This window comes from Anguilla rostrata, chromosome 14 (genome assembly GCF_018555375.3).
Source record: "Anguilla rostrata isolate EN2019 chromosome 14, ASM1855537v3, whole genome shotgun sequence".
In the NCBI taxonomy this organism is placed as follows: Eukaryota; Metazoa; Chordata; class Actinopteri; order Anguilliformes; family Anguillidae; genus Anguilla; species Anguilla rostrata.
Genome location: NC_057946.1, coordinates 16,700,577 through 16,726,099, shown reverse-complemented (window position 1 = coordinate 16,726,099; position 25,523 = coordinate 16,700,577). Strand labels below are relative to the sequence as shown.

The window sequence follows — 25,523 nt, the reverse complement described above, 5'->3', positions numbered from 1 at the left end:
GCTCATATTTCTTTGTACAGAGATGTAAGAAGTGACCAACGTGTGTTATGAAGCAAGATAAAAATGCTTATCTTCCATTCACTCCTGAATGCTGCTGTCACACATAACTCCGCCTTAGAATGTAAATGAAAAACATTTCTCCTGTTTGAGGCTATTCTGGGAAATGACTCTGAAAGCTAAGAGTACATGTTTCCCAAATGGTTTTGTTCCATGTTATGCAAAGTCCCCCAAGAGCCTTATATCCACAAATTAAAAGGTTTGTGAAATGCCTAGATAAAGACTTTACAATTATAAGAGATTTACATAAACCCTACTCGGTGGAATGGGCTTTTAAACCCCCAAAGAACAAAAAGGACAATAACTAATTCAAGTACAAATGAAGAGGACACTGTCTGTGTAATTACCTTAACGCTAACTGAACAATTTGCCTGGCATTACAAGCAAAGGGCCACTGCTCAGAACACGGCCCCTGTTGCTGGGCACTGCATGTCTACACACGCTTGCATACCTCCCATTGTTCAGAAGTCAAACTTTCTAGAACTTCTGAAGTTGTGCGAGGGATACCAGATAAATGCCACAGAGCAGCACTGTAGATCTACACCAAATCATCTCCTTTGGTCTAGCAGTGGACCCCAAATAAATGCACTTATTACTGCATCAAAAGTATGCTGTATAAGTCTGTTTACTTCTTAGTTTTAATATTGGTCATGGAAGAAGAACCATATCTCTAATTTGTGGTAAAAGGTGAGTCAAGCCATTTAGAACCAGATTTTGAAATGAGAAAACATACTAAAAAGCCATTAAGAGTGTTTAGAGGTCATTTAAATTCTCCAGCATAGAGTTATCCGTCTTATTCTTATTATTGTCTCATTATGTTCCCTCTTGGGATCCATGTTAGTGTACCGGCACTGCAAGTGGATAGTCTTTTAGAATCAAAGTTGCTGTAATTGCAACATGACCTGGATGCTGACCAGAATGAACCACATCCTGACTGTTCTCACAATTTTATGAGCTGGATATGACAGCCAATCCCACATCTACCCCCCTTTAATTTCCATTCTATTCAATATTTAGGAAGTGATATCATAGGACAGGACCCTTTATGTGTCATCAAAATAGTATCAAAATGTTAGGGTCCTGTTCTCTTGTTTCAATGATTAAGGGTTTTGTTATTCTGAAGGACCTGTGATAGCAAAACCAGTAAATAGCACTCTACTCAGTTACTTAGTGCCCTAAGGTCACAATGTGTTGTTACCTTGGCCATCAGTGATCGTATGGGTGTATCTGTTGCCATGGGAACAGATGAGCATTGACTGATGAGTGACAGATGAATTGTGGCAGTTGCCAGAATCCTTCCTCTACATCACTTAGAACACAATCGAAAGGAAAAGAAAAATAAAAACAACTGGATTCCTGAAACAATGTTATTCATGCTTCATTAAGAAAATCAGCAATGCAGTGCATAAACAAGAGGCAAACTCCAGTGATATTTATATAAGTGTCTGCAGGCATTTTTTTGCATCTGACGATGGTGTGAAGTGGTCAAAACATGCACATGTGAATCCTGTATAATTATAGGTGAAAAGAACTGGGACTCTTGAGCATTGCTACTTATCAAGAGTTTCTGCAGTAAAGGCCCAGCTGTCTGTGTGGACTAAAGAAATCACTTCTGCATGATGTTAAATGCAGACCTAAGCTTTCTATTACAAGGTCATGTGTTTGTGAAAGAGCTAACTAATGTATACCATCACTGGAATAATGCCCTTTGACACCAAAAGTTCCAACAGAGAAGAGCTGTGATGCTATGATAAAGCCAAACCTTAAATCAAATAAATTTTCAGGTGATTTACAGTATTTCCCACATCACCTTGAGTCAAACACTAAAATGCAACTTCTGCAACCACATAAATGGTGCTACAGCAGTCTAGGTCTCTCACACAGAGTGCTGGCACTTTCATCCACTGCAAATGATGGCATAATCATAATCGAATCTTGCTATCCAAATGAGCCCTTTGATATTTAACCATCTCGTCAGGAGACTGCATCATTGGTAAAAAATATTCTTCTGAACAACTAAAATTCTGAAACACAATATCTCTGCAGTCTAATTACTGTAAAAATGATTCTGGTCCTCACCCTGCAGTCCGATACAGGAGCTGAAAGTACAGTAGGATGGGCTTTTATCCCTAGAATTAAAATAAATGCCCCCTGGCCTACAGCTTCTAAAGGGCTTTTCATTGCTCAAAAAATAAGTAAAGCCAGTCTTCAGTGTGCCCTTGTTCCAATGTGCACTCTAAATAAACCACCCAATGTTTCCTGAGGTGTTCGTCGGTATCCCTCCTACATCCTTTTGACCAAATAAATTCATCCATAGCTAGGCTGGATTAACAACTAAAAATTCTAAATAAAAACATAGAAGTACATGGCTACATTAATTTATATATATGTAGTGAGCTCCATAATGTTTGGCACAAAGATATGTTTTCTTGCGCTCCACAATTTTAGATTTGAAGAAAACCCCCAAACGCCTGTCTGACAAATTAGAACGCACTTCAGGAGGCAGGTGTGAATGTGTCAGTGAAAACTGCCCGCAGAAGACTTTACGAACATAACTGCAGAGGCCACGCTGCAAGATGCAAACCACTAGTTAGCCGCAAAACAGGATGGCCAGGTTACAGTTTACTAAGAAGTACCTAATAGAGCCTGAGTTTTGTAAAAAAAAAAAAAAAAGGTATTGTGGACAGATGAGACAAGGTTTACTTATCAGAGTGACGGCAAGAGCAAAGTGTGGAAGCTAGATGGAACTGCCCAAGGACCAAAGCTCCCCCCTCATCTGTGAAACATAGTGGTGGGGGTTTGGTATGGCTCACTTGTCTTCACTGATGATGTGACTGCTGATAGCAGCAGCAGAATGAATTCTGAAGTGTACCAGAGCATCTTATCTGCTCAGTTTGAACAAATGCTTCTAAACTCATTAGACAGCATTTCATCCAACAACTAGACAATGATCCCAAACATACTGCTAAAGCAACAAAGGAGTTTTTCAAACTCAAAAACTGGAAAATGACTGGCCAAGTCATTCATCTGATCTGAATCCAATTGAACATGTGTTTCATATGCTGAAGAGAAAACTCAAGGCAACTATATATATGGTTTCAAATAGTCAGGTGAAAACATTGGCAGGTTGAAATTACAACAGAAAAATAAATAAAAATCACAGCCTGTCAGAAGTTTGGTGCAGGCTTACAGTGTAAATTTTGTCTTAAGGGATATCGTCTGTCTCCTTTTTTTAGCATCAAACCATCATTTGTCACCAGCTAGACATTTTTAAAAGGGTTTTCTTGGTAGAAATATAAATTGTTTCATGTCAATCAAAGCACATTCTCTTGTTTTTTTATTTATTTGGTCTTTTTTCTTTTACTTCTTTAGGGAAACATCAATAACCTTTCATGTCCCTGTCCCAAACCTGAGAAACTCTTCCAATGCCTAAAATATCCAGAAAAAGGGGTACTAACAACTATTAAGACACATTAAAAGATCACTGAATTCCCCAATAACAAAACATCTTTGAATCTACTCATCATGAAAAAACTTCAATAAAAGAAAGACTTCTAAATAAGTATCTCTAAGGCATAAAGAGAGAAGAGGAAGCAGTTCTGGCACAAATTTAGAGACCAAGCAATTAATTACTGGGTAGATCCGAGAACTCCCCGGCAAGCTGAAAATCTGTCAAATGTACCTGATGCGCATTTTAGTTTTACGTCTTCCAACGTTGTGTATCACATTGATGTATGTGAAAGCTGAGATCCAGAGGTCCCAACAGTGTGGGTGGCTCCTCCAATGTTATGGAGCATTACTCAGACGTGACCCTACACAATAGCCACTATTCATCTTGAGATGAGCCCCCCCCCCCGCCCCACACTCTTAGCCACTTCATTAAGACCCCACTGAAGCAATTTCACCAACAGAAACCTGCAAAATCACCCTGAACTTTTGACCAGCCTTAAGATATTTGCCCTTCACAAACAGCTGCAGAACTGAGCTAGGTGAAGTAAAGAGCACATAACCTTTCCTAGAAAATGCTTCCCAAAGAACACACCTTTCCAATGAGGGTAAGCAAAGAATAAATATCACTTTGTTCACAGGGTGAAAAAATTCACACTGTTCATGAACCAAAATATAAACAGAAATATCTTACTGTATGTATAGAGTACTTATATAAAATAGTATTTCAATCAATGCAGCAATGTCATGCAATTCCATTAAATGAAGCCTTGTGATAGAGATGAAAAGTGGTTGTTATATACACAGGAAGGAAAATCAAATACAAAACTGGACCAGACTGCACACTACGGTGTTTGAAATTGTTTTCCTCGGTTAGCAATTTTTGTGAATGTCGTCCACCTTCATACCCAAAATGGAGAGGGGGAGAGGGACTAATTTTCCAATGATTTTTCAGAATGATTGCAGTTTCTTGCTGGGTGAAAAGACAAACAAATGATGATACATGTTAGTTAATAAATTTCAGCAGTACCATAAAGCGTATCCACGCATCATCCATCATAGCATTAGGACTCTGGCAGTCTTCAATTAATTTACACTCCTGCTGATAAATAGCCCAGCAAAGTGCATATAATCGGCCATCTGATTTTGCAGGAGACAAAGCGATGCCAACAGGAAATTGCACAGCCTTCTCCAGTATTCATCTCTATTTAATGGTGATTCTAGCCTTCAAAATGTGGTCGTATCTCCCCGAGTTCAACTGGGAGCTCCGTTTCCTTCAGGTCACACTCAATTTGATGCTGCTGTTGACAAAGAAGCTGTGGCGTCGGAGAACACTAATTCCAATCAGTGCAGTGACTTTGAGACAGCTGCTGTGAGCGCCATGGCATTCTCCACCAGTGACCTCATTACTGCTCTGAGGTGACCCGCAGATAACAGACCACGCAGGCACTCTCACAAAAGCACGCTCATGCAGGCACGCTCACACAGGCACTCTCACACAGGCACGCTCACACAGGCATGCTCACACAGGCATTCTCACAGAGGCACTCAAACACAGGCACGCTCACACAGGCACTCTCACACAGGCATGCAAACACAGGCACTCTCACAGAAGCAAGCTCACAGAGGCACTCAAACACAGGCACGCTCACACAGGCACTCTCAGGACAGGCACGCCCACGCAGGCACTCTCACACAGGTACTCTCACACATGCACGCCTACACAGGCACTCTCACACATGCACGCTCACACAGGCACTCTCACACAGGCACGCTCATGCAGGCACTCACACACAGGCACGCTCATGTAGGCACTCTCACACAGGCACGCTCACACACACACACACACCTGCATGCTCACAAAATCATGCATGCAGCGATTTTCATAATGCACACAGGTATTGGAAAGACAGGGCCATACAGTGAGCCGAGTGCCATATAGCCGCTGTAACTGCTTTGTCATGTCATTGCTGAATGTCCAGTTCCCCATTTGTGTATTTGTATTAGTTATAAAAAAAACTGTTGTGCTTCCTGGTGAACCAAAAAAAAAGTTGCTGCTTGTTTGCTTTGGCAAATAATGTCCTTTGTCTTGAAATTATTTGTGAGAACTGCTCAGCGAAGGAAGTGAGTGTTTTTGCAGAAAGTGAAACGGACCCCTGCGTTCCTGGAATGTACTCTTTGTATATTTTTTACTGCCTAGTACTAAAACATACTGGTGCCACTGCGGGGGAAGTCATGTAGTCAGTCAGTCAGCCCGTCAATCAGTCAGTACACAGAGGGGCTGCTTGGTCAAAGGCAGAAATATTCTATTTATTTGTTTGATTAGCCTGCAGAGGGGCACTCAGTACATTAAAGGCCCCTCGACAGGACGCTTTGAAGAATAAGAGATCAGAGTAAAGACTTCCTCTTGTCAAGCCTCTGCTGCTCTCGTGAACACAAAACAAGCTTCTTGTCCCAGAGATCTTAGTGGAAATCTCATAGGCTTGAGTGCAACAGGCTCACATGGGTCTCTAGCAAGCCTGTGAAAATTTGGGCAACTATGCTTCTTCATTTCTTTCCTCCACACACTACTTACTGATTCTGGATCGCCCACTTCAGCCGAGTACACACTTTGCACTTCTCCTCAAAGGCTTCAGCCGAGTACACACTTTTCACTTCTCCTCAAAGGCTTCAGCCGTACCGGGAGATGCTTCCATCTCCCATCCTGTTCCAGCACTGCTAAGTGCTTAAAAATGACAGCGCCTCATGTGTGCTGAAACCTCTGAGGTAAACAGGACACATTTTCCAGGGGTTTAGCCAGCTTAGGCGATGCTTTACACAGCTAAAACGGTTCCAAATTCCTATTTCTGGAACTTTCTCATTACATTTCTTTAATAACATTTTAAAAAATTGAAAATAAATAGAACATACTTTGGCTCCAAAAAGACCAAAAAGCAGCCTCTCCTATGAGTATTACACAAGATCAAATCACCTATACCTCCACCTACATTACTGTCAATTCTGATTTATATCTGTAGTGTCATTGTATTCAATTACATCCAGCATGCACCATTCAGCTGATCTTACTTTCTTTTCATGTTTGAAAGACCACCTCAGCTATTTAGAAATACGGAGGTCTCTCTTGCGATGGTTGTTAGCTTACTGACATGCCATCAAATAATCAGGGAAGTCACTTAACTGTAATATGACTGTACTCCATAAATGTTAGGTTAATGGCAGTTTCATCTGTTTGTATTCCAATACATAGACAGAAACACAGAACTGCTTTCTCACTTGGCCATGGCACTTAATGTCCTTTGTTTGTTTTGCATGACATATGAGTGTGCATGCACGTGTAAGAGAGGGAGAGAAAAGATCTTTTTCCTCGACTAATGTTTGCCACCCATAACCAATCGTGTATGCACTGTGTTTCTCTAGTGAGGAGTAAAGAAGACAGCTGGCCCTTACACTAAAAGAGCAACATCAAAGCTTCATCTGTCCCTGTTTTATAAGGGGAGAGAACAAGCAATATATTTCACAAAGGATTCTAAAAGAATAAAGGAAGGGGGCTCAGTGCTTCTGGAGTTTAAATCTCAGTATCATCTGAACTGCCCCAACAGCTGTCGTCCCATCAAAGCTGGGACTCTCTGTGTGGGTTACAAACAGGCCCGCTCGGCAGCTGGGAGGTGGTGACGCAACACCATTTTGTCTGAGGAATCCAGAGAAAATGAGAGCCCTTGGGGACACCTGCTGTTGATATTCTCAGGCCCACAGGGTAAGGCATATCACTACATGTCCGCTAAGGACCTCCGCTTTATGCCAGGAAATGCACTGTGGGATAGTAAGGCAAATTTAAAGGGCTCACTGTTTAAATGGGTAATGCATCTACAGATTTGGGACATATACAGTCTATACAAAACTGAAATAATTTAATTACCAAAATGTGCAGACACACAGAAACACAGACACACACTCACTTACACATACACACACGTGCACAATTATGCCAAAGAGCTTAGAGAACTGAATGGAGAAAACTGTAACACAATCACAAAACAGCAGCCTTATCATCACAATAATTCCATATCAAAGTCAGTGGAGTTTACAGACAACACGTCCTTTGTGATTATTGCACAGGTGAGATCAGGGAAGCAAAGCCGATTCTTCTCTTCTGTTTGCGAACATTCAAATCAACCCAATGCCTCTCATTGTTTGCTCTAACCTGATAACACAATCAGCTGAACAGGCTTTGCATAGCAACTGACAGAAGACATGGCAAAAACATGATGTAATCCCAACCGTTGTAATGCGACTGCGGTGCACTGTGTGTCATGCAGGACTGCTACTTCCCTACGATAAGAGCCACAGGCGGAGATGAGCTCTTCTTCAACAACACATCCCTCAGTTTCTTTTTTTAAATTCCATTTGTTTTCATGTTTTAATTCAAGCATTCTATAAGGACCCCTTAGTGGAAAACACCTGTGATGTGGCAGCATAAGACATTTCACATTATTTGTGCCATTCAATTTCTAAAAGACCAAATGTAAAAGCAATTGCTTTAATGTCACTTTGAATAGATAATTATTTAGTAAAGTTGTCTTCACTGAAAATCAGTCTCTGTTGCTGTCCTCTCTTGCATACACGCATACACATAGAAACATGCTTTATAAAACTGGTGGAATTTAACCTAGAGGCAACCTATGTGTGGAAAGATTGCACAAGGCTTCCACTCTTCAAACTGAGGACTCATGCATTGCCACAGTGGTGTTAATGTCAAGAAAGAATCTGTGAAATGAATCAGAATAAAAAGGAAGACTTAAAGGGCACCCAGGGGCGTTCTATGATGTAAATATCAGGGGTATTACAGAATCATCTTTTTAAATTCAAGTAATTTTCTGTTTTTTTTTTGTAGAAGAATCAATAAGTGTTTGAAAATGAACTTCTGGGAACATTATTATTTAAATAAGCATGCAGCAAATCAATGAATTTTACAAAGAAGATTCACCAATGCATTGTGATGTATATCCAAAAACAAGGTTTTCCTGGTTTTCGCTCAATAAAAAAACCATAGGTCTCTTATGATAGGAAAACAAAAAAGGCACAGAACCTTGCATATTTTGGGTATACAAAATTACAGAAAGACTGGAAGAGACAACAACTTGGTCACATGTTTGCCATTATTAAACAACGTACAATAACTTCAGAGTACAGAGTTCAGTTCATACACTTTTGTGGCTGTTTGTTCCCCATTCTCATTGTGTATTGCAAAAGTAGAAAAAAATTATATCACAGGTTACAGGGCCACTGAACCAGACTTGCCCCAGTCAATGTAATCGTAGCAGTGATAAACATGATATCTGTACAGACAACAGCTATCACAAGAGGAAGGAAACGGTTGTTTCCTTGTATCTTTCAGTAAAAAAAAAACAAGACAACTTGCCGCTAGCTATGTTCAGAGAAATAAGAGGTGCTGCTACCATTGTCTTTTTTTGGTGCTATTATTTTGCAAGTGCATGGAAATCCACTTCAGCTACTTGTATTTATGAATAAGGCACGTTAAAAGTATTAGCTCAAACTGCTAGACCTTTCTGAAACCATCTAGACGAACATTTTTCCCTCAAAGAAAATCCAAATATAAGCCACACAAGCATCCACTGTGCTCTCTACATGCAAGTCCTCACTTGTAGAACCAGATGGGGCAGCCATGCCCACTACATTCAAGAGCTTCCAAAACGTACATGTTTAAATTCCTCATATAACAGGGCAGAAAGTAACAGAAATAGTTTGTGTAAGAACTTGCCAGGCGAAACACTGAATGTTTGGAAGAGAACTTGGACAGAGGCAGAGAGGACAGCAAGGCGAGAGTGACAGTTACCCCTATTGGTGGGTCGGGTTCTGCTGCGGGATCTGCTGCGCTGTCTCTGCAGCCTTGTCCTGCCCAGCAGCCTGTAGTAATAGGACGGTCTCCCCGTGCTCTTTCTCGCTGTTCCCGACATGGTCTCCCCTAAGAAAGAGCCTCTCTGGCAGTGCGCTCTGTCCCGTCTTGTTTCAGAAGCTCCAGAGGTGGAAAACTCCCAGAGACAGAAAGAAGCGGTGGATCCTCTGCCTCCTGTTGCTCTGGCCTCTCAGAGGGAAGCTGCTCCCTGTTCCATGTCCGGGAGGGCACGACAGCAGCTCCTACGAGTCAGGGTGGCTTGGGAACGCTGGGAAAATAGCACTCTTGTTTCGCACACAGAGGAAGCAAACACTGCGGTCTCCTTCCCAGCCGATAAGTTTGCTGTAGTGCAGTGGAACAGGAGCAGTTGGTATGCCATTGAGGAGAGAACAAAAGTTGTGCTCAAGGCAAAACCTGGCATGGACCTCTCTGGTGGAGGGGAGGGGATTAGGAATGAAAGAGTTGGAACTTGTTCAGCATTTCCTTTAGACATGTGCAAGCCATTTTCTGCATTCTTGCTACAGTGTATGAAGAAAGGGCTGAGGGAAGAGATGAATGACCTGACAGTCCATTTACCATTTACATTGCACAGAAAAAACAAGCCAAGGTTTATTCGCCCAAAAGGAGTCACCAGGTCTGTATCGTACAACTGAAAAGCCATCTTCTTCATATTAAAATAAACTGATGAAGATTATTCAATGCAGAACATATTGCTCATGTCCTTGATAAATTATGGCCATGTTTTGTGAAATGGATCGGCTCGGCCCAGGAGCATGGAGTGACTCAAATGACCTCAGTGGGGTACAGTGAAAATGAAATTTGTCATCGGCCGGCTTCTGCTGATGTGCTCTGTATATGATTCTCTATGAATTCCTTGGACCTTCAATAGGCTTTGCTGCAGAGCAGTGCTTTTACCTATGATATGAAACCAATACACGTATGATGATTCTAACTATACTGTCCCGGTAGAAGAAAGTTTAATGCTTACGAGCAGCAGAGATCACTATGACAGTTATGGAGGTGACTGCAGAGCCCCACGTCAGCGCGGTTCACTGTTCCCCAAAAACCCTCCATTCCAGCACCTTAATGGATGGTGAACTCGAACCCAGTGAGATCCAGGTTTTTGGGGGTGCTCCCTCAGGGGAACTTGTGCTTGTTTGCAGGCAGGGCAAACTGCAGCCAATGAGGGAGTGCCCCTGATGCACGGGTCAAGCAGCTGGGAGGCAGACGGGTCGTAACTCGCAACTGGATGAAAACAAAGAGGGATGGCATCTTTCGCAGAGAGCACAACAAAGCCGCCCCAGCCCCCCCCCCCCCCAAGATCACAGTGTCTCAGTCATTTTGATCCACAAACTCAACATGTCAGGCCACTTGTACATGTGCTGGAGAGTATTAAGGATATTCTGCACTGGATGAAGTTAGAAAAAGCACTGGTGTCAGCACCCATTTGACAAAATGAACCTGAATTCAGCTTTTCAACCATATTTAAAAAGAGGCAGGGAGCCAATGTATCAGCCCCTTCTCAGAATATCCAGTAGCATTCCATGTTATTTCAGTGTTTGATCGTTCTGGGCAATGAAAGATTTAATATAATCTATGAAATGGTGCATTCATAGTCCAAGGGATCTTTGGATTAGAAAAACACTGGAAATATACCACCCTAGGGAGCGCTGATACTTATATGATACTTTTCACATACCTTCACTTCTCCCCAATTTTGGCTCTACTCCAAATCGTAATAGTACACCCAGGCCATTACCACTGCAGATCCAGTGGCTTCTGAACAAGGCCTGACAATTCAGCTTAACAACCACTTTATGCATGCTATTAACACAGCCAAAACATATCATTAGGAGACAGTTGGCTAGCATACACCATTGTGACCTATATAGATAAACAAGCCAGCAGCAGTAAGTAGTTGTCCAGTGAACATGTTATTCAGAGCAGGCCGTTTTTAATCACAGCCTTGGACCAACCTTCAAATTTAGAGTCCCAATCTGAAGGAGTCTTTCTTGTGTCCTAGACCCAAAGATGTATGTTTGCACAGCCATAAAGCCTTGAGGACTTAAGGACAGCATTAAGATCTAAACTCTGAAGCATCAAGCTTGACGGTATAAAGAGAAGTACAAGTTAAGCTGAAACTCTGCTTGGTTCATAATTAATTAATTAAAAGGTAAAACATGTTTGCGGTTCTTGAAATGGCATAGATGTAAGCACAACACAAATTCAGGCTCTGATTTCAAAATATTTGTCCTAAATACCCATCCAAAACAGAAATTACTAAAAATGACGTGGGTGGAAATGTGGCATCGTGGTTAGGAAACTTATCTTGTAAACAGAGGCTTTTTGGGTTTGTATCCAAAGGAGGTACACCTATTGTTCCATTGTGTTTGTTCCAGCAATACTTAAAGTGTTCCAGCTAATGTGCTGCTGTATAAAAGGATTAAATATTCACCAAGCCATTAATGCATCCTGGGATTCTATGTGTTTCGCAAGTAATAACAACAAATATGTACAGAGAAAGATTTTGGAGAAAATATTAATTTAAACCAATGGGGACCTTTCAGCAGCAAATGTCAGAGAGAATATGAAAGGATGGATGACTGAGTCACAGAAAACTGATAATATCACTGACAAGACACAGAAACCGACGAGGATATATTTCAGAACAAAGTACCTGAAAAAACAAGGTTCATTTAAAAATTAATTTCAAACACAGCTTGTAGTCTTTTTGAACTTCAAGCGAATAAAGAACCAAACCCAAGTGCCCAGCTTGAACATCTGATTAATTAAGTAAAATAAGATGTTGAAATGTCATTGTATAGACAACAAAAGCTGGATTTGTTCTCTGAGCAGAGTCCATGAATCATTCCCCATGGATCAATAAAAACATGGATTTCTTTCACACTTTTCCCACTAGAATAAGTTAGCGTGGCCCCCCTATCAATCTTGCTCTGGAAGGTTTCCAGAGATTGTTCTCAATTTTGTGTCTGTTTTTCCATTTGAATAAAAGGCTTCAGCGTTTTTTATATTCCTGTGGGCTCAGCGTGAGTAATCCAGTGGTAAAAGGCTTATTGCTTGTCAGTTTTTTTTTTCTTCACCAGTCCAGATCAACAGTGCTTATTCATCACCATAGCGACCACATAACTATTGCCATGGATGGCCTCTATGTTTCTGGATATATATTTATATTCGCATGTTCAGCCATTATCCAGATTGATTTAATATATACATTTCTCTATTGTAAAATAATTACAACTGCTGCCCGAGAGACAGATTCAAAATCATATAATCCAAAAGTCAATGCAATATCATAACTGTGACTGAATGCATATAAAATTCCCCCGCATTTTTCTCATCGAATGGGCTGGTGTGGGCCTCTCTCACACGGAGAGGCAACATTACACAACTGCAAAACAACAGCCCAAGCCATCAAAGTAATGTTCAATGCATATTCCCCCTGTCAGATATCATCAAGAGTTCATTTGACTGCAATGCGTTTAATGTGAAACAACTCCATAAGGCCTGGTGACAGCCAGCCCAGCCACAAGGACATTCAATCTGCACACATCCCCCATCCTTTCTGTCGCTTGTAACTGTATGAATGACGTTGAAGCACTAGATATGGGATTGGCAGAATGTGGACAAAAGGAAACAGTGGTCACGTGAGAGTGTTTTCTGGGTCAAAGTGAGACAGAGCAGGTCAATTCTTCAGACGAGGTCACTTCCTGTTCTCATGCCTCCACTGGGAAACATGAAAACACTCTAGGTCTAGGGAGAGAAAGAGACCAGCCTCCATGTGGATAATGGCGCCACAGTGTTTAAGTACATGTGAATGAGTGTGAATGTGTACATGAGCACACGCATGTGTGTGTGTGAGCACATTCGTAAGGGCAAGTGTATAATACAGTGTGTTGATGGTGCAGCTAAAATGTTGTATGTGTGTGGAAAGGCATATCTTCAGGTTAACCAGGATTCAAATGGAATTTTACAGTTCGTTTCAGTTTTTAAAAGTTATTACCAAAGTTCATGATGTCCAAGGGATGAGCAAGTCCAGAACAATTGCACGGAAATAGATAAAATTAGTTTGTATAACAATGCTTGTCCTTCATTATTCTTAGAATTTCAGATGGTAACATTTAAGATGAACATAGTGTATGTACCTTGGAGTTCAGTTGAGTTTTTCTTTCTCCCATTGTAATTACACTTTCGGCTAAACTTTTCTTTGATTGTATTCTCTGCCAGGTTTCTCTTGGTTACCATTGCTTGGCGGTAATTGGCGCCTTGATGATTATGATGATTGACAGTGAATAAGGTTCCATGTAGGCCCTAGATTTTGAAGTGCTCTCCGTGTGTGGGTTACTGTCCTCAGAGTAGCCATTTGTGCTTTGTTTGTAAACAGTAATTGTTCAGTTGTTTCATTGTACTGTAGCCCTCTCAACACCACAAGTTTCTGCCACACAGCCTTCATCTTTGACCCCCCCCCCCCCGAAAAAAAAGAACTTAACAGCTTCCTAGGTGGCACTAAAGATGCCGTGGTGCTTAATTGAGTGTGAGGACAGTCGTGTGGATCAGCTACTCCTACACAACCTTCTCATCTGTTTATGGCACCCAAATGCTAAACGGGAAAAATAGGTGCTCTTACGAGAGGATGAAACCTACATTTGGGTAGGAAGGAAAAAATAACAAAATCCTGGCTTATATTAATGATATATTCATTTTATATAATATGTAAGTGGAGCTATTCCATACAGACAAACGAAAACTCTATGTGCAACATATCTCTGTGTAGGAGTGCCCACAGTATACTATCTCCTTTGCTGTTGTGTCCACTTTCATTGTGCATAGAGTCTGTTGTTGCGCCACTGTATGGCATGTGACCCTTGAGCTTATTTGTTTGGGCATACCTAAGAACAGGATGCTCTCATATATATATTATGCCCCGCTCTCAGTTTCACGCCACCAGAGGTTGCCTTCACTTCCCCATTAGCCTTTGCCAAGGGATTATTGCTGATTATAATCATTTATTCATACCGCCACAACCTACAAAGCCAGAGTGATAAGAGAGCAGAGCACTGCTCACGGGACAGGACACAGAGCAAAATGCCGCTGGAGGACGCCAAGCACAAGCACAGAGCCAGCAAACAGCGAGAGAAAGCGTGAAGGTTAACAGTTCGACAGCGAATGTGAGCAGGCAGGGAAAGGAACCCACCTTCAGTCTGAGGATGGGAAACCTCACTGTGGGATGAGGAGAGAGATCCAGGTTCTGACCAGCTGGTTCTCTGTTGTAGAGAAGGCTCTAGACTTTAAAGTAGCAGCTTGTTTTCGCAGATGTGGGGTGGAGGCAGAGGAGATATGTGTGGGCGAGGGGAGGAGTGAGTTCTAAGGCAGAATAGGTAGCAGGGGCAGAGCTCTGTCTCTCCCAATTTAAGAAGCGCTGCATTCATTCTACCCAGCCCTGGAACACACTATATCCCCCTATTACTGCCATTCTCCATAATGGTGTCCAGTTCTTTTACTTACATACACAACATTCATCTAACAAAGTGTTGCAGTATGATCAATCAAAGTGGTTGCTCAATATTGTGGCTCATGATGGGATGAGTGAATGCTCTGAATATTGAGGCTGATTACATTTCTTCTGAATGAGAACAAGATGAAACCAATATATTTTCAACAGAGATGTATAACCCTTCTCCCACTGTTCGATTAGGACTGGAGGGGATTTCAGGGAACACGTAAACAAGATCTTCTTACTGGTTCAAAGGGAAAGGGAAGGGAATCAGATTCTCTTGGTACATCATCCTCTCAGAATCTAAGGCAGGCTGGTTCTTGCCTCATTGTGGACATTGCAACACGACTGAGAGATTTAGCCGCATACCTCTGAAATCTTGAGACTTCACCGCTCAACTGCTCATGCTCGGAAACTTCAAAACAAATCCAGGTTTGAGAATAGGGGAGGGGTAAAAAAAAAAAAAAAAACAACAACAGTAAGGCTTCTCCACCGAGCATCCATTAACATGCTTGAGTGGTTTAACATACTGCACTGATTCCATTAAAACAAGCAAACACAAAGTCGATGAGTCCAATAGGTTTTGTATTGCTTTTCCCTGAGACTCACGCTCCTTATAAAGCTATCTCTGGTGCCTCCTAAACTAACTGAATTAAAATGTTTCCATTCTTACAAAAGCAAGCAGATTGGAGGGCAACTGAAAAATCAATTTGCAGCCCAGTAATTTACCATTGGATTGATTATATAACGTTCCAATGCCAGTCACACACGCTTCTGAGTCCGTCTTACATTAACTACAGAATTAAATCAAAGGAATGGTCAACAATAAGGTGTGGTGACAGGGGTGGCATGACCCTGGCTAGAACTTGCTATTCTTGATAATGAAAGAAAAACAGTTGCCATCAATACTGGTGCTGGATGAAAATCCCTTGCCACGCAAATGCATGACTTGTGAGTGGAAGCATCAATCAGTTCTAACAAAGAAACACTGTGTCTGCTTTTTCTTTCCATCTCTTTTAAAGAAGTATAGCATTAACAAGGTACCCAAATATCATAATGGATATTGGAAGTGATTGGTCACCCAGGCCTTTTGAAAAAAGGTTTTATTCTATGTTTTCCCAATTGCTCTGGTTACTACTGTATACTCATGGACACCTTGATTTGCATAAAACTACTGTATCTAAACCAATAAGACTACATGCATTTATGCACACAGGCAATAGCAACATTATATTCTAAAACTGCATTCACTTCTAGTGTATATGAACTGCAGTAAAACATGTAGTATTTCATAGTCGTGCATCTTATAAATCCATATGAATTGGACTGGGTGATTATTCATGTATGAATGAGAACAATGATTCTGGTCTGATTCTCTGATCTTCACTTGTTGCTTTAAGGAGCCAGTCTAGTTACTCTATTTCCACAGTGGTGTTATCTTTGGGAAGAAGACGCTACGGTGTGATGTCATGACTGGAGGCCACAGTTAATGAAGGGCAAGGCATAGTGCTACTCCTTCACTTGCTTGATGACATGCAGGCACTGACCTCAGCATGAACTCTCATCTCAGTGCTGAGAGAGAGGCAGGGAAGTGGCAGCTGGTACTGTTTGTTTTCAGATACTTCACCAACAGAGCTGGCATCTGAGATGCTAAAAAGACCTTGGATTGCTCAATCCATGGCTCTCAGCCTCAAAGCTCTCATCCAAAGCCTGTTCCGTTAGCTGCAGCAGCATGCATGTCCTCTCTGACCCATTTTACACACTCAATCACAAACTCAGGCCAAATAACTCACTCCTCATTTATATTATATCCTTCATCTATTTAGTGACCCATGCTCAAAATAATTATAGCGCATCATGTATAAGTAACTTCATCTGCATGAAAACATAATTCCAAAACTCGAAGAGGAAAACTGTAAACACTAGATACTCTGTAGTCCAAGTTCTGGTGATGCTCCACTTGAGGTTGTTTTCAGGGTAAAATATATGAACGTAGGCTAAGGCACAGTCCTGGTGCATGGATAGGCCTGATCATGCCTGTGCCAGCTGTGCCAGGCTCCTCCCAATTACCCAATTAGCTCGAGCACAACCCAGGGATGGGATAGTTTCTATCAGCTAGGATGAGAGAGAGAGAGATAGAGAGAGAGAGAGAGAGAACCCACTTCCTCTGGATAAAGGCAATCCTTATTTCACAGCAGACTAACTAAGATTAACCATGAGCTTCCATAATGAGAAGCAGCCCCATTCCTATGAGAATCCAGTCCAGATCCCTATTTCAGAGCTCCAGCCTGCTCCTCACTGATACTATGGGCACATAAAATCAAGGACACCAACATATGGAGATGCCATTGCCTGGTGCGGAAGTGCAATTGGTCTGTCTTCAAAGCGAGAGGGTGGGCAGGCAGTCCTTTTTTCTTGGTTTCATGTGCAGGGCCCTGAACACATGCAAACAGTTACCATGCCCAGGCAAGTCTATAGCCGGGCTCATTGCAATAAGAAACTTGGAGCCATTAAACTCAAATCACTCAAAAACAAGAGGAATGGCAGTATACTTCAAAGCAATAAACAAAGCCATATGGTAATCAGCAGCATTTGCATTCAGGCCCCCTGTACTAATTCTTCAAATACCTGCTTTTTTCAGCTCTTTCCTTTTCCAGACTGTTCAGTATGTGAAAGACCATCATACACATGTGACCTTTAATATGGCAGAACAGCCAACTGCTGAAGGTCTCCATCTGGCTTCTCTGCTCCTTCCATACAGATATGAGAGGTTTAACCACTTACGGGTTTCTTTCCGTTTTTATCCTCTGTTCAGAAGGACGGGTGAGCAAGAGGTGTAGGAATCCACTGGCGTCACATCACACATCAAAGCATTTTTTTTTCCAGCCGTCAACCAAAGCTCCACAAGAACCTCCAGGGCACAAAAGAACAGTCAGAATAATATCCACATAAGTGCACAGACCAAAGAGCGCACACTACATAGATATCAGGCTCTTTTCTAAAAAAAATGATTATTATGTGGTTTGGGGTGTAAGTGAGGGGATATTAACATGGTTCACCTGTAATTGTGCAATTTAAGCTTAAAAATTAGGCTGGATGTTGAGTAACTGGAGCCATGGGGGTGACATTGGTTACTCACAAAATCATTTTTCTTTTCTTGTACCCCACGATCCTTGGATGAAGCACCCTTCACTTTAAACTCAAATATATTACTTCCCACAGATACAGCACCAACTGTGCTGTAGCAAACTGATCAGGTTAGCCATTGAACAAGCCTTCAGTTAAACAAATAGGAAATCAATTGTAATAATGATAAAGTCAGTTCCACAAACATCCAGTAGGAATCCAGTGTAAGGAGGAGGAACAGGGACGTCAAACACCATGTGTTACCAAGTTTGTGATGGTAACACATGGTACCAGTTCTAACTGCAGAGAGATCTGGCATACACTATGCAGACCCTTTAATGCACAAGATCCACGGTTCTATCTGTAATCTGATTCAAGGACAGCACATGTATTGCCCAAAAATATGAAGTGTTTCCGTCTTTAAGAATAGAGCAACAAGGCTTATGGGAAACATCAAAATGGGGAACATTCAACTTGATCAGAGCAGTGTGGTGCTCCACAGTAACAGAAAGTGTACATGCCCTGCCCTCATCTGGGTAACAGAGGAACTGCGGCACGTTGTAGAGCAGACACTAGGAAAAACAGGAATATGATTTATTGCACGTTCACTGAGCCCAACCAAGACCAAGCATACCCCTGCACATATTGAGGAGGATATAGAATTAAAATTCACCTGACCCCATCCACGCAGCCAGAACACATCTGTCCTAATAAACTCACAATGTGTTTAAAGTTTGAACCAATCCTAATACACACACAACCCCAAATGCCTTTAGAGGAAAGACAGACGTAATGAAACCAATGAGAATTTCTAGGGGGTTCACTCCTGAAGGCAGTGAGTTGTGTCATTCCATTAGAAAGAAATTTGTGTTGGGAATAAACCCACTGATCACATTAACAGAGTTTGGACATGCACTTCTGGGCAGTTCTTTTGCTCTGATTGGATCAGGGGACCACAGCCTGCTCCTGCTGACAAGAAGCGCAGTTGTCTCCTTCATGACATAGAGGACACACATTCTCTACCTGATCATCCCTCCCCTCCAATGTAATCTCTCTCAAAAAACACAATATCATCGCGAAGACAAAAGACATTTCCGGGATAGATATTTTTTAGCAGATTTTCCGTGTAGGAAGCCAGAGGCTTAAAATGGCTAGAATGGGTGGGTGGCTAAAATGTTAATTTCTTTTAGCCCTCGAACAAATATTGTCATTAAAAAGAGAGCAGTTTTTCTGTGGATTAGAGAGATGAATCTGAGCAGATCAGAGAGGAAGTGAAAACACACAGATTAGAACATCAGATATACTAGAGAACACCTTCAAAAAAACAGGAAAAACTGGTCCATTGCCCCTTAAAGAAATGTCACAGTTCCCGTTTTTTATGCATTTCATTATCCTGTTCACGATTAGTAGTCCCCAAATCAAAACCCAAATAACAATTTCAAAACAAATAGCAATTAACAAAGCAGAAGTAAAGCCAATAGTATTGTATTTGCAAATAGCCTAAAAACCATGGTCTGTAATACCCTCAATCCACAAAGCATTAGTTGGTTTAGCAGAGCAAAAAATATATAAATGTAAACACACCTTACGAGCTACCAAAACAGAGCAAATCCAATTGTAATTCACAGCTTAAACAGACTGCTACCTCTCATACACTGAAGCCAAGTTATATATCTAAAGCAACCTCTTATCAATTCACTCTTGAATAACCAAAGAAAAAAAAACTGTACACCTCTACAACCCATTTTTCCCAGTCCAGTCCACTTCCACTACAGTACATACCACTGACCCAGACAGATTCTATTTTCATTCCAGAGCCTATGTGGACTTCAACACATTCTCTTCTCGTCCCTTACATGTAGTAAATGACATCATTAATCTGCTACATTCCACATTCAGAGACCATGAGTAAGACTGAAAACACAGTATGTTACAGTTCTTCCCATTTTGATCGCACTTCTCACAAATCAGTCAGCACCACCTCTTACCTCAGGGATGAACTTATGCATCTCAGTGTTAACAAGCACGGGGTCAACACGGGCATTTCACTAAGGCTTCCTATTGTATGCAACATTTTTAGCAACATAACTACATATTACCAGCTTTACTTCAAATCTACACAGGAACAAATTTAGTTTCTGCTGAATAGATTACAAACTATTGATAATATTCTAAGATCGCGCTGTACGCTGATTTACACAAGGCCTCTTGTTTGAGAAAAAGGCATTGTATTCAGGGACGCACTTCCACGTGTCCACCAGCAGAGGGATTATGCCAGCTAGTATTGGTTCAGTGCTATCTCACGTGAACTGCTGCAAAGAGGGAGAGAGTTACGGCACAGGCCTCTTCATCTATATCATAACTGCATTAGGGATCCGAGGTGGAAAATTGAGTTGTCCTATTACATGCTTGGAATGCAATCAGCAGGAAGCCTGTGGCTGTCCGTTTACAACAGAAGACATTGTGCACGTCACAGAGGTCAAGCCTTGATGGGTGTTTTACCTCAGAAACACTGTGTTCTCCAAGCAAATGAATTAAGGCACAACAACAAGAGTTCAGACACTAAAATTAGAGCTGGGACCTTCATAAAACAGAGCTGCAAGCAGAGCAGAGGGGGGAACAAAGGCAGGCATGACTGTGCGCGTCACGTGGAAATGCAAATTCCACCTTCAAATGCTCATTACTTCTCCTGTCTGTCCCTTTTTAGAAAAGATTTTCCAGTGTGGATTCTTGTGAAAGACCAAGAGAGAGAGATGATGGGCTGTGTGACAGCTGCAGACCTTTGAGGCAGGGCTAGCAGGTCTCTCTCTCTCTCTCCCTCTCTCATTGTGTTTCACCTAGCTGTACTATACATTCATATAGTGCAGCTGGCTAGTACTACTTTATAAAGGGAGAAATGAGTTCACTCTATCATAAGCACTTGCTGATCAGGTTATATAGCAATCGGTGTTGTAGGCATTCACATGTACAAAGAAGTATTACATATCCCAGAGCTTGGAACTTCTGACAGATAATGGGGTGAACTATTATATTGAGTTTTATTGTCTTTAATCCTAACTACTGCATAAGACATTGGAGAGGCAGAATAAGATAAGTTCCATAACACAGGTTTCACAGCAAAAAACAAGCAGCTGGGAGTAACTGGCACTTTCCAAATGATTAAACACCGTAGTTCTAACTTCTTCACAGATTCGGCTAAGGCGTAAAAGCCTCAAAGTTGTCTGTAAATCTGCCTAAATAGAGGCATTGCTTTAACAAGACAAGAAATTCTCATTATTTGGAACAGTGAATCAGATCAGTGATATTAGGGTGATTACTTAAGCAGACTGGCTTCTTCGAGTACACAGACTGATTTCAGTTTCTTTATTTTACTGTACAAGAAGAGAGAACTGCTAAACAGTATACGCACCCCCCCCCCTCCCCCCCCAAAATGCGACACGTCCCATCACAGACAATCTGCACAGTCACATAGGAGAATGTCATGCCTGTTTATATTCCACAACTTTTGAGATTAAGAATTAACCCATCCAATATCACATTGCATGTGGGATCTAAGAGCTGCATGGTCAGGCTGCAATGACAGACATAAGGAGAGGATGTATTAGGCTTAAGCTTTTCTAAGCACAGAGGGGCCTGGTGGGGACAGTACAGAATGTTCACCTCCCTCTGCAGCTATCAGGCAGTTGGAATGTTTTAAGGTTTTTTAGGTGAGGAGAGAAATTTAATTGGCCAGTAACAATTTATACAATGAAGGATGACCTCCTAATACACTTCAATTGATTGAGCGCTAAACAAAATTTTAAAAATAAGAATTAAAGCGTTTTCAACACACATGCTTAACTGCAAAATAAGCGTCTCTCAGTTTCTCTGTAAACAATAAAATATTTTTATTAGCCACTGATGTCTCAAAAAATGTTCCTTTATTGGGAGAAAAAAGTATAAAAATGAAAGTGTTCCCATAATCCTCAGGCCTGATGTTTTAAAAACATATAAAAGAGAATAAATTAAATTGAATATGATTGGCTGGTGAATAAGATGTATGTTAACAACCTCTATCTAAAAAAAATCTGAAAATGAAAGGCTCAGAAAAGGCCAATGCCAACATGTCAAAAGTCTCCAGTCAGATCTCTGTTAAAGAGGGTGAAGTCAGGACAGCCTGAGAACAAAATAAGCAGCTATTAAGGTGAGCCTTCACGTAAACTCTGCAATTTGCAGCATGCTACCAATATCAAATAACTCTGAGGAATAAACAGCTTCACTTATTTGCAGCTTTGCCTTCAGACGGCATATAAACCATCAATCATCAAAGTTAGTAAATTCAGTCTGGGTGTTTGAGGGGGAAAAGTGGAGTGGCTTTTTCCATGAGAGCCACATGGCCCTGTTCTGCTCAGTCTGAGAGCCTTTTAGAGGCATGTCTTCATACCATTTCATATTAGCTATGGAGCTGATCAGAGATCTCGGAGTCTCTGATAGGAGCCTGTTCCGCAGACATTCCGAGCCCAAGACGCCACACCATTCTTCAGGCCTCACAAGGAAGTGGGGACTCCTGCCCACAGCGGAGAAGAACATGGAATCCCTCTTTACTACAGTATAATTGTTCTTTTTTTTTTGTTTTTTTTTAAACGGACTACTATTTAGCAGGTACTAATGTTCAGAGCATAGACTGGACCACAGGGCAAAAGTTTCCACCCCCAAGAGGGCCTAAACTGGTACATAATCGATTGCTCTTATAGTAGCCTGCATTTTGTGCATGCATTATTGAAAAAATACTGGGACAATTTTTATGTTAATTTGCCCCCTTTCAAAGAAAATGACTTTATCAACATTTTACCCTGCCGTCAGGAGAATGATAATGAGGTTTTCCAGAATTAAATATCTGCAGAAATACTGGGTGCATTTCATTTAGTTGTGCTGTGAGGATATTGTTATTGCCAGTTTTCTTTCAATGGACTATATTCATTAGGACAAACGGGCATTCTCACCAACCACTGAGAAAGAACTATATCAGACTGCATTGTTTAATGCTATTTCAATTCAATTACAAAATAATAGCAAATTACTTCAAACATCCACCCATGCCAGAGGTCTCAAAGAGTAGTGTGGATGTATTTAGTGCATTAGTCACAGTGCAAGGAAGGATTGTGTCAGTGTGTGAAGAAAGAGCAGCCATCAACAACACTGTGCTGCCTGTCTGGGCTGACCTTCTGTCTCCAGGGAACACAGCACTATTTCACGATTCGACTGTATGGAGAAAGATGCGTGAGGGAAGGAGGAATAGACAGATAGACAGGAGAGGGAGGAGGGAGGATAAGAGTGAACAATTCAAATAAAAGGCCTTGGGTCTTTTACGTGCTGAGCCCAATCAACCACTCCTCTCCCAATAAACTCTCTTTTTTCCCGTAAGGTCTTTGCACGCAATTACAGTGCAAACGTCATAAGAATCAAGACTCTTACAGACACTCCCCCTGAGAGTGAAGCAAGGGACGTTGGAATGGATGCCAGGAACACATATCCAACAGTATGCTTCGAGAACTGCTTCCTAATCCCTTCCAGATCCCTCCACATGTTTTACAAGCCAACAACAACTGGGTGCACATTAACAAGCTCCAAACTGCCCGGCAATCCTGGTCTTGTTCCCATGTATAAGGGGAGGGTTTGTGAACATCAACAGGGCTCCTCTGTTACTTCTGAGAGCCAACAATGCCCAGCAACAAACAGGGATCTCAATCAATCGTCTGGGTAATCATTGGCTGTTAATCCACAAAGAACTGCCCACACATAATTCTAGGTCTCCTGCGCTAACCTCATTAGCAATCATTGACTCTCTCTTCAGAGTGTACATTTGCAACATGCTCTTACAGTAGACAGAATTAAATTCAGGAAATAAATGACATTATACAAGTAGATTTCAGGGGGTGCAGATTTCAATGCCAACTTTACAGCATTGCAAAATCAATTTCAACCCTGGTTTGTGTTTATGATACCTGATCAACCATAAACCCCTGTAACCCCTGTATCTCATGTATCATGAGAAGCCATGGCAAAAAGAGCGGTGGAGAAGAAGAATGACTAATATCATGACTGCTGATAACATGTCTCATACTGCAGAAATGCATATCACGTCTCAGCCTCATGGAGAGGGAGACCGAGAAGACAAGCGCACGCAGAGCATTTGAAACCCTTCATCACCTACTGCAAGGTACCTCCTGCTGAGTCATTTGCCACATCTTAGATCTTAGCTCAGGCAGGACAATATATTCTTAAGAAATAGCATTTTAATCAATAGCAAGGGATTGTATGAAAAATGTTTAACAGAATAAAAAGTAAGACAAATAATTTCTCACCTACTCGCCAATGTGTTGCAATTTAAATAAAAATAATCAAAAATAGGCAAATTAGGTATTGCCTACAATAGTTATTTAAAAAACACATATATATTCTCATGAAAGGGTGTGTAATTTATTGTAAGGATGTAGGTTTTGGTATATGAAATTGAAGAAAAAAACAGTTATAAAAGATGCTACATTTATAAGGAAAAGATGCTGAGTCCTCATTCAAACCTTAGGGTAACAGTGTGTTTTGTTTATTATATGGCGAACTTACACAGCAATAATGTTAGCTTTAATCTTATATGGAAATTAATTCCAAGTTATAAATAGTAAATTAAAGTTTATACATTTGAAACTGCAAAAAGAATTCTAATACACGTGGCACTTCAGTCCAGACGTTTTTTTCTTTTCTTTTTTTTTGTTTGTTATAAATGCAATAAGGCCAGAGTTCTTTTTTAACCTAACATTAAATGGGGAGAAAATTACCAGGGAGCAGAATGCTCTAAGGGCTGACCAGGAGCTTGGTACTATGCTTAAGACTTCAGGCGTTGTGGTGCAGACGTTATATATACACACACATTTTACTGTTTTAGACAGCGTTTTGTAAGTTTTGGAAATGCTTCTGAATGTTTAAGCTCCTATGTTGTGCCAGGCTATCCCACATTATAAGAGTGCAATAGTACTTACGAAATAAAAATACACTTGAGAGATTCAGGAATTTGAATTTGAAATTTAACCTTAAAGTTATAAACTAAATTTGGCAGTGTTGTGTAGGGTTGCTGACTACATAAACTCACATTCTGTATGTACAAGATTTTATTTAAATTTGTCATTCTGTCTGTCTGTCTCTGGGTTAAGCATTAGAACATCTTAACAAGGCACATTTTTCAAAGCTTAACTTGTTTTCTAATACATGAATTACCTTTTTGTTCGAGTGCATATATAATCTAAACTTCTCTATTGTGCAATAAGCAGGATCATACTGACAACCACCATATTTCATGGGAATATTTATTTACACAGCACAACTCACTCCATAAACTTTTCTTTATGTGCTATATCTCACACAACAAGCTGGAAAGCTGGAAAAAAGTTATTATTAAGCTATGGTCAGCAAAACTTTGTTTTCTTGGAATTG

At 41.0% G+C, this 25,523-nt stretch overlaps 1 protein-coding gene across 10 annotated transcripts in view; it reads right to left on the bottom strand.

The window, feature by feature from the left end:
- LOC135239253 (disabled homolog 2-interacting protein-like) overlaps window positions 1-25,523 on the bottom strand; it is a 247,700-nt gene that overhangs the window by 126,658 nt on the left and 95,519 nt on the right. For 2 of the 10 annotated variants that reach the window (XM_064307792.1, XM_064307794.1), the window contains exon 1: window positions 9,359-9,800. The exons of the other annotated variants lie outside the window; for them this stretch is intronic. In XM_064307792.1, coding sequence (XP_064163862.1) covers window positions 9,359-9,479 — 121 coding nt within the window. In that variant the 5' untranslated portion in view covers window positions 9,480-9,800. Of the gene's footprint in view, window positions 1-9,358; window positions 9,801-25,523 lie in introns of those variants that run through there. 10 annotated transcript variants of the gene reach the window in all.